The sequence below is a fragment of the Netta rufina genome, assembly GCF_964035555.1.
Source record: "Netta rufina genome assembly, chromosome: 2".
NCBI lineage: Eukaryota > Metazoa > Chordata > Aves > Anseriformes > Anatidae > Netta > Netta rufina.
Genome location: NC_140124.1, coordinates 89,943,959 through 89,954,456, shown reverse-complemented (window position 1 = coordinate 89,954,456; position 10,498 = coordinate 89,943,959). Strand labels below are relative to the sequence as shown.

Genomic DNA, 10,498 nt, shown 5'->3' with positions numbered 1-10,498 from the left:
ACACGAAGGTTACTTTTCTTTACTTTTCTGGTTTTATGCCAACTGTGCTTTGGTCCGAGGCCTGCAGAGAAAAGGGATGCTGTTCACACGTGCTGTGCACGGTTAGTGGCTTGCAAACAATTTCTTCGTATGAGAGAAGAATAATTGCTGCATGTGAGGTCTGGGACACTGACGGAGACTCCGGATAGCCATGAACCAGGTGCTGTTGTCTGTGGTGCTGAGCTGGGTGTACCAGCACCAAGTGATAACTGCAGCCATCAGCGTGCAAGCAGCTGATGGGATATCACCTGGAGAATGTGCTTGTGAACAGCAAGTGCACCCAGCCTCAAAACCAACTTACCCAGCCCTCCTGTGAGTTTTGATGTAGCAATTACTGATTTTAGGCTACTGTGCCAGAGAAGGCCATGTTGCGTACCCAACTCGCGTGATCTCAAAGGTCTCAAACCATATGCAACCACACAAGCAGTACTTAGCAGCAGTTTAAGCAGCTTGTTAGTTGTTATGATTGGGTCTCCCAAGAGATTACTGCTATTGTTGACTGTAGGGTGTGATTTACAATAGTGTAATCATCTGAAAAGACTGGGTTCTGCAGCGCTCCTCAGATAATAGGGAACCAAGTCAGGCAATACATACAAATACCAAATGGGCTTGAAGTGTTTTATTACACGAAGATATATTGCTTTGTCACAGCCCACCCACCCGGCAGAGAAAAGTGGTTTTTAATCAGGACACGCGTACCAAAACGAGGAAAATAAGGGATTTCTCTGAATTCTAATAATGGTGGCATCATCATCCTGGAGTGATTGAAGTGTTTGGTAGTAATGCAGATACCACTTGGCTGTTCTTGCTTAAAGGAGCACAAAGTAGTCTTGTTTTGTTTTATTTATTTCCCCAGAACCTACTGTCAGGTCTGTGGAAGTCTTCTTCCCTGAAGTGTTTCAGAAAATCTATGTGCTATTTTTGTCCGGGTATGTAAACCCCATACATTAGAGACTGTAAGAGCCCTTAAAACCTGATGGTAAGTCTTGTGGTAATAAATTATAGTTGGATTAATTTATTAGCTTACCTAACTCCTTCAGGAAAAAATCACAACCATGCAAGGAGTTTGAGCTTTTTTCTTTCTGAGTTTACAAAAGTTTTTTAACCTTATACTGGTTCACTTTTACTTTGATGTTTTTCACTTGTCCTCCCTTTTGCTTACCTTTGTTTTCCTTGTACGTTGCGGGTTTGATGTTTATGGGCCCCTCCCTGTTAAAGAAGACGAAGGCACATATCCCTGCATGTGCCCGCTGCCCCTGCCCCCTGGGGAAGGCCATCAGTAGGACTCCACAGAGATCCAGGATGCTATGAGGGGAAAAAGCAGGGGAATACAGGACAGCGAAATGCAGGGGCTCCAACATGAGCTGGTGCAGGGCTTCGTTGAATGAAATTTAGCTGCTCTCCAGCACCTGAGGCCAAATCCAATGCTCGCCCAGGTGCAGCAGGGCAAAAGCAGCAACAGGGAGCGAGCCCCAGAGATCCTGCTCTCCATCTGCCAGAGGATGGGAAGGGTGGAAGCAGTGACCACGGCTTCTGGCAAAGCTTCATTCCTCTCAGCTGCTCCTGGTGGGCCCCTTCCTTGGGCCCTGGAGCACAGAGCATTGAGCCCTGGCCGTGGCAAAGCAGGCCGCAGAGCTGTGGTGGTTCTGCTGCCCTGGGCAGCCTCCTGCAGAGGCAGTTGCCTGCTTTGTTCCGGCTTAGAGGGCAGGCACAGCCACCCAAAGCACGAGATAAATGCAAGCTACTGCAGTTGTGTTTGGTGGTTTTTTTTGGTTTTTGTTTTAAAAAGCACCGCTGTAAATTGCAGGCAAGCCCCATCCCTGCAGTCCCTGCTCTGTGAGCGGATCATGTAGCTGCGCAGAAAAACAGGAGCTTGGCCCCAAGCGAACATCCTTCCTCTTTCCAAGGAACAGGACAGATGAGGCAAGGAAAAGCTTTCCACCCTCCAAAAAGAGTATGGGCAGAGCTGTGCCAGTTGGACTGCATCCTGCTCACCGCAAGCTCCCTTCCACGAGCTCCACGCTGTGACACCAACACCAGTGGGGTACGGGGCGAAGCCATCCGTGTCTGCAGCGTGCAGCACCCGGGTGATATTCCACAAGTAGTAACCTTTGTCCTTGCTGGGACTCCTGGCTTCCTGCCTTACCTGTGTGACACTGCTTTTAGCCTCAATAGATTCCCCTCAGGCCTGAAACGGTATTTGTCACTGCTTCTCCTTCCAAATGCCTCCTTCCTGTTGTCCTCTTTGCAATTTAAACCCAACTCCTTTCATTTATCTAGATAAGGTCCTGCAAGTACTTCAAAATATGAATGTACTCCTCTATTTTCAGATCTTTTAAAGCTGGGAGTAACACATACTTTAAAAACACTCAGTGGCACAGACATCCACGTTTTCTGCTATATGCAGCAAGGCTGGTGTTGCACAGTTCTCTGACGGACGCCATCAATGAGAGCAGCAGGCCCAAAAGTTATCCCCCAAAAGAACCCAGTTGGACTGATCAACATTGTACATGCTGGCTACTAGTAAGTGGGGTACCACAGACTAAGACAAAGAAAAGGGCCAGTAGCAGACGAAGGAAAAAAACAAGGTAGGAAAAGGGAATCCAACAGCCACCGCATGGCTACAAAGCAATGGGAGAGGAGTCATTAACGCTTGTGCTAAACCTAAGCCATATTTCCTTTTCTGACGCTGACTTGCTCACTAAGACACTTAGGTTTTGGAAATGGAATGCATAAACACTGCTCAGGAGAAATTAGCTGAGAAAAGTAACACCTCCCCGCGCGGTGCGGGACTGCCTGGAGCACTCCTGATAGCGAGGGAGCCTGTGCTCCCAGGCAGTCATTCCCAAAGAATGCTAAAAATATTTGTGGGAGAGAACAAGCGAGCGGAATCTGATTTTCTAAGCTGGTGTCTGCCTATTTAAAGCAAAAGCCATCTTAGAGCAGTTCTACATGTTTTCTTTTCCTATCAGCGTTAGGCTTATCTTATAAACACATCTTCAGTACGTACAGTAAGCTAGAAGAGCCATTCTAAAACTCGGATACAAAGAGAATGTGGCTTGGATGCTTACTGGCATGGAGAGAGATATCCTGTCCTATTATTTTCTGCTCTGCGATACAGTTGTAGCATTATCTGATATCCAGGGCTTTGAAGGATCTATTGTAAGCATGTCAAAGACTTTTAAAATTACTTTGTTTTTGTAAATATTAGATCACAAAAACTGAGGAATGAGTCCTACATGCATTCGCTGAACAATGCACCCCATTGTTAAGTGATTTTTCCTGTTTTGGAGCTGAAATTAAACTAGCATTAATAATGCCCTGCTTATTTATTCTTTCGATGAGAAAAGAATATCTGTTCCAATAATTATCATTCCTATCGAAATGCGCATTCAGGATGCAGCTTAGGGGTTAGCTACTCACCACGGTGTGCTCCCTGTGCACTCAAGAGAGAAGAGGTGATCTTGTGCAAGTGCCCACGTCCTTGTTGGAGCCTGGGTGAGGTGAGGATGGCTGTGTTTGCTGCTGATCAGTGTCTCACCCCGTGAGCAACCCAGAGGGTCTCATGCTAACGAGCTATGGGATGGGTCTGCCACAAAGCACCTGGCAGCTCTGCACATGGCAGAAAAGCGTCCCCACAGCAACTGGTAACTCACCTGGGGCCTTTGTGGCCAGCGCCCACCAGCTCACAGAGCTCAATGAGGCCTGTGCTGCAGCTACAGGATCGTACACTGGTGAAGTGGCACAGGCCACATTGGAGGCTAGGAATGGCTGACACTGAACTTGGAGTCCAAATGAAGAATGAAAACCTGACAGAAGCTAGGCTGAGGCAAAGGTGGAGGAGAGGGAGGAAAACAAATCAGCAGCTTGTCCTAAGGAAGAGGACAGAAAGAAAGAATGGATAGAAAAATCTCTGCCCACTTCCCCCTAGGCTTAGTTTCAGAAAAATCATGATCATTTCTGCTGTCAGGAAGTAGTTGTCAACCCCTCAGCAAGAGCCTGAACCCTTCTTTGTTCTCCTTCCTCTAAAGGGGTACAGCCCTCAGTTGCCATCGCATACTTCCTGGTACCTCACACTGCAAAGGTCCGTGTCCTTACCTAGGGGGTATTGCTTTGATGATGACCATCTGGGTGTCAGAATGTCACTGGGCAGTGGAATTCATGCTTTTATAGCATCTTTTTATTAAAAAGAAAGTCTGGGAAATAAGTGCTTTTTTGTACTGATTAGTAATAATAATGATGATGTACTAACTGAGGCAGAAGAACAGTTGGGTTGTGGAATGAAGTACTCAAAAACTACAAAGTGTCACATTTAAGAGTCGCAGGGTGATTTGTTTTGGTTTCATTATACATATTTCTTAAGATACTTTAAACCAAGTTTGAGTCCAGCTTTATTTATGCTGACATTTCTCCAGTGTAAATATTTGCATGAAGCTGTTCACTTCCACAGTGCTCAGTACCACCAGCAGTCATTGATATAGCAGATCTTGGTATTTTAACTTCCATGTTTACACGTGGGACAGACTTCTTCAGAGACAAGTGGCAAGCACATCTGCAAGGCAGGTTTGGAAGCTGGGATATCTTAGTACCTTTCCCTCTATTCATATGGCCATTTCTTCTAAGCCAGGGCAGTACGTAAAATATATAGGGGAGGGGTGAAATGCTTTCTCTGAATAAATTGATGTAACTTGGACATTATGGTGCCGATCCATATCCTTAAGGTCTAAGTTATTCTGTTCACCAAACCAAATTGCTTACAAATTGGCAAACTAACAAATACAAGTATTTATCCAAATTAAAACCGCATGTTCATTCGAATCCATGTATCACCAACTACTTCCAGATGTAAATATCCATGGAGAGTTTTAAAGAACCTCAATCCTGCAGGCAGTTTCCGTCGTGATTCTCAAAACCAGAGCCCTTCAGGAGTGATACCCAGCAATGTTTGGTCTCTTCAGGAAACAATGCTTGTTGCCTTCCTTAGAGCCAGGTATCCTGTAACCACATCTGAAGGGAGCATCCGAATATAGGCAAACTCTTCAATAGTACTAAATCTCAGCTTGCTCTGGGGATCTGTGTAATTTGCCTGGAAAAGAAACAATGGCAAAGATACTATTCAAAGAAAATCTCAAAATGGGCTATTAAAAAAGCATCAAATTGTAGGACCAAAAACTACTGGGCTTCTTTTTGCAGGACCAGCACTGCTATTCTGCCATGTGACCAGAAGTTTGTAAAGAATTTTTTTTCCTCCTCATGTCAAAACTTATGAGCAGTTAACAGACCCCTATAAAATCGCATTAGAAATGCATTAAACATCACAGAGGGCTAGACCAGTCTCACACAAAGCACGGTGCAAAAGGAATTCCACAACTCTCCAAACTCACCCTAGCAACTCTGTGCCTTGTGCAGGCTCTCACGGGGCAGCTCTCCAAGCAGTCGGGCTGCTGCCAACAAATTACCCAACAAAGAGGCTGAATTATGGGTGCTCGGATAGCTTTGGACTGATTCTCTCTTCCTGCATACAACTTTGCTTTTAATTTACTTTAAAGTGGTTGTTGAAGCAAGGGAGTCTCAGCTTGCGGCTCTGTGACTGAACTGATAAGAAATGTGAGCGGAGCATTTTGCTTTGCTGCCGACGCCTGCTTTCAGGATAGCAGCCTGGCCAGCGAGCCCTGGGCAAGGCTCCTATCCTCTGCTACGTTTGGGTCTCGGGTGCCTGGGAGCGCTGCCAGCCTCCTTCCATCCTCTCCCCTTCCCTGTTGCTACAGAAACCCTGAGCTTGTGCTAGCCCAGGGGCAGCAGAGGAGGCTGAGGCTGGGCTGACGAAGGCCTGCTTCAAGGGCAGCCTTCTCTCCAAGAGGTTACAGCCTCCAGGGCAGTCACAGCAGGCCAGCGTTATTCCAGAGTGCCTGCCAAGGCTCTGGGAGCGTCCTGTGTGGCAGGAGGTGGTGGCAGGCTGCAAGGCACGGGCAGCTGCACTCTTTTGGGACACCCTTACCCAAGCAGAGAAGGCCAGGAGGGCCCGGAGCACTCCTCACACCCACTGAGTAAAGGCGTAGAAGCCTCTACCAGTTTTATGTTGGAAAGGATCTGTTCAGCCATGGTAACAATCCACCTAATGATCTGGCCTGATAAGACTTAGAAGAAAATTAAGTGTTGTTTATAGCCTGATTCTGCACCAAGAAACGCTACAAGGTTAATTAAATGTAGTCAGCTCACAGTCAGGCCATCAATTCATTCTCAAATAAATGGCGAAGCTAGGCCATTAGGAGTAAATTTATCCCTGGTGGTAACTTTGTGGCTACGCCAGGTATACATTTATTTTTATTTCACACTTTACATTTGGCCTTATGTACCTAGGGAAGAGCTGACCAAGTAGAAAGCTGCTCAGATGTGTGGGATTCTGTAGTATACTAGACAAACAACATCTGCAATGCGTGCTGCGCATCAACCCTGGTGAAAAAAATGATGGCAGTTCTGCAAGTTCATATGGGGCTGCACTGCATGCACTCATGTGTGCATGTAACTAACACACAGTTTACTAATCTGTCAGTAATTTACGCTAGGCCTTTACACTGAAAACAAACTTATCCTACCTCAGCAGCAACTGAAACAGATCAGAAAAGTGAAGGTGATTTTGCAAAGAAGCAACTCTGTCATACCTAGAAACTAAGCCAAAGGCCACAGATGCACGTTCTTCAAACACAGTAATTTAGTTATATGAAGTTTCTTTTTATCTGTTTTACATTAAATTACTTTATTTTGCATGTTAATACAACTAAATACTCATCTTGTAACTTTGGAAATAATACTTTTATTTTGCAGTGTCAATATAGCAGATAATAGCTTTTGAGTTCTGGGCTGCCTTACAGAGATAAATTGGCTGCTCTGCTTAGACCACTGGTAAATTTAATTCCATTTGTGTTACACAGAGAAAGAGAAGAGAATCAATAGAATTTAATTGTGGCAGTTAATATAACTGCAGATATACTGATGAGAGTGTTTTAATACACTTCTCTTTTTTTTTGTACCTGCTAGACCATTTAATTCTTCCCTAAATGAGCAAAGCTAAGGAATTTATTTTACTTTTTTTTTTTTTTTTCATAGGGAATCCAGCATCTCCATACAAAATACATTCTTACACGAACTCTTTCAGATTTTAAACAGAAAATAGAGGGGCATTTTTCTTATACTAGATTTCTGAAACATTCTATTACCCCACACATCTTCCTAGCAGGAAATAATGGTGAAAATAAGCTCAGTGCTTCTCAGGCATCATTTCAGGATCAGCCATTTAGAGGACACACTGCCTCAGTTATCTTTCTTAATACAGAAGATTTTTTTAAACATGGTATTTTTATCATAGTCTGGAGCAACGTCACAGGCCAGGTAAAATAGGGAACAAGCTGCAATGCGATTAGAGGATGGAAAATTTTAAAAAGTGGAAAGACCAGGGAAAAAAGGAAACAGCAAAAGCAGCACTGAATGGAATCTTAGAGAAAGGAGGTTATTTATACTGAGCTGGTATAGTTAAAGCACATAAGTCGCTGATGGAAAGGAGGAGCTGGCAAAGAAAAACTGAGGAGCTGACAGGGTGAGCCTGCTTCTAGTGTCTGAATGGCCCCTTAGCTGGGAGGGACACAGCCTTCACCGACACCCATCACCTGCATCATCATCATCTCACTGTAGTTGCAACGACTGACTAGTTTTGAGGTGCTGGTGCTGGAATGATTGTTTGGTTCCTTGGAGGTGGGACTGAGACAGGGACTTCAGCTGTTATGCCTTCTGCCCCTCATTAGCCCTTCAGAGATCAGTGCTGTTGCTGCAACTCTATGAGCACCCGTTGTGAACACCACTAACACTCACTGAGCAACTCTTTAAGGGTTGCAAAGGTAAGAGATGAACACCATTGAGCGACTCTGTCTGGATTTTTTGCTATTCTGGTGAAACCTCCTCATTATGATTTCATATCCACCTATTCTCCCTTCCTCCACCCACTGCCTCTTCGTATGGTGTAGGGGTACTGAATGCAGGGTGCCTCGTTCAACTGACCTCTGCTCCTTGGCTGGAAACGAGGTGCTGTTAAAACAAAATACTACTCTTCCAAGTACGAAACCGTAAGTCTGCCTGGCTGGAGGGAGTTATTTTCCCTGAGTTTCTGAGCAATCTCTTCCATTTTCTCTTTGCCAGTTCATCTGCAAGGGAGATTTTTGCTTTCTCATTCCCTCTTGAGCACCGTGGGTTACCAGCCTCGATGCACGCTACCCACTCCACTTCCTAATCATGCTCAAGAGCACAGCTGGGAACACGCCACCTCCTAGGTGGCTTTTCTAAATGCGTTACTTAAAAAATAAAAAAAGTCACGGAAAGTAGATGTTGTCAAATGAAGAACTCAAATGTTAGGACTTGCAGGGTTACAGCTGGCTTTATGGCTGTTCTTTGATTCCTTGCACCGTGAATCTGCTATCAGGCAGTTCTTAATTAAGTGCTCACCCATTGTTTTCCCAACATGGACTTTCATCTAATTCCGTACACAGAATGCAAGGTTCTTAGTGAGAACATGTTTAATTCTTTGTTTTATCCCTGCTGATGTCATACAGCGAATACTCCTAGCAAATCACATTGCTCAAACCTCACTCTTAAGATAGAGTTGTTAATTTTCTGAGGAGCTTTTTTGTGTGAGCCTGCGTCAACATAACGCGTTTCTATTTACAGGCTCCTCTGTGAGGTGGTATCATCCCTGTGAGGTGGGATAGGGCCCTAGGGATTCAACTGGGGGATGGGACCCAGGAATTCTGTCTTAAGGCTATTTGAAGTTACAGTTTTCAATATTGTAGTTATTTAGTGTAACCATTACTTAACACTTCCCATAGCCCCAAATTGAACCTTCCCATTCATGTCCATTGCAACAAACTCATACAGGCTTCTGCAAAATAAATCACTGAAGGCATCAGAACATGAGCACTCAGAAAGTGAGAAGTTATGCTGTTACTAACACCTGTTTTGTTTTAAGTAAAATTATTCATGTCACATAGGAACAGTGTCAGCAGCAGATACAAAATTTTTGTTGGGCAGAACTCAGTGACTTTACTCATGTTTTGTGCCAACAGAATCTTTTGGGAATTCAGGTGCCAAATTGTAACTACCAAGACTTTTGGAGCATGTGCAAACCATAACTAAGGCAAATGTATTTTTTTTTTTTTTCTACAAACAAAACCATGTTAGAGAGCCCATCTGTGACACACAGGCTATGCATCTGCCAAACACCAAGTTCCAGCTCTGCAGTATGGGGATATTCGAAATTCTCAAAAGTCCATGCCAAGTGTCTGTCTCAGGCTGATATGTTTGAGAGAAAGTTTGAGAGTAACATTTTTTTTTTAGCCTGGGCCAATCAATATAATTTTGCCTAATCTCATTCTTGGAGATTGCTGAACCAGCTTTTTTTTGAAATTTTCCCTACAAGATATAATGAAAAAAGAACAGCCTCAGACGAACATTCAACATGGAAAGTTTCAGACTGTGCGGTTGAAGCTTGGTAAAGCTAGGAGTGAGGGAAACTGTGGGCCACCAGCTTTCACTGTAACAAACTAAAAGAGTCGAGAATGATGGGGAGCAGTGCAGAGTCCGAAGCTGGGGAAGTGGTGTGATAGGAGGCACCTGGCAGGACAAGGTATTTAAGCTGTCCTGGCATCTATTACGATCCCGAGGACTTTGTGATGTAGGGACAGTACTGGGGGTTTGGCCATAAATCACAGGACAACTACTAAGTGCAAGGCTGAATGGGAGCCTCTGCACGTACATCTTTTCCAGAAGCGTGTACCAGGTTTATTTCATTGTGGGAAGCAAGATGCCAATTTTGAAGAGAAAAAATAAGATACTTACTGGAAGTCCTGAAATATCGGAATATTTCTTGGCAGGCTTAAAGGATGGAGGAGCATCAATACTAAAATCTGGAGAGAAACAAAGGGATACGTTCAGTGTGCTACATAAATTTTAAAAGGAAAACACAAAACGTAAAGAGGTAGCAAATATTTCTTTAAAACCAGCTTTACTTTCTGAGGTCTTTATTAACTAGGAGCATTAAGGCAAAGAACTACGAAGCAGAATTACCTCTGAAAACATTTAGCCTGTTAGCACCGTAAACAACAGCCTGTTTCTGCTCACCTCACTAGACCAACAGTTCAGTAAACAGAACTGCCCTCCCTAAAAGGAAAAATGTAAGACAGCTATTTGAAATGAAATGTGCTGATTTCCTCCAAGTCTTAATGAATTCCCGCAGTTATTTGCAAAGAATAGCCATTACTGTACACATGCTGTATGTTAGGACCAGGAAGCATTGTTCAAGATTGCAGTTCTGAAATAGTATAATCCAGAAAAGCGAAGTAATCTTTTAAATCAAGTAAATCTTTAAGCATGTACCACTTTAAGCCCAGTCGATGACCTAGAAAATTGTCTGAAT

General features: G+C 44.0%; 1 protein-coding gene across 1 annotated transcript in view; it reads right to left on the bottom strand.

Annotated features, from left to right (window-relative positions):
* Positions 1 to 4,197: 4,197 nt before the first annotated feature.
* The window catches only part of INO80C (INO80 complex subunit C), a 30,252-nt gene continuing 23,951 nt past the window's right edge, over positions 4,198 to 10,498 (bottom strand). Inside the window, exons 4-5 of the mRNA XM_084283116.1 lie at positions 9,922 to 9,989; positions 4,198 to 5,125 (exon numbers count right to left, since the gene is read on the bottom strand). Of these exons, the coding sequence (XP_084139242.1) occupies positions 4,994 to 5,125; positions 9,922 to 9,989 (200 nt within the window). The 3' untranslated portion in view covers positions 4,198 to 4,993. The remainder of the gene's footprint in view (positions 5,126 to 9,921; positions 9,990 to 10,498) is intronic.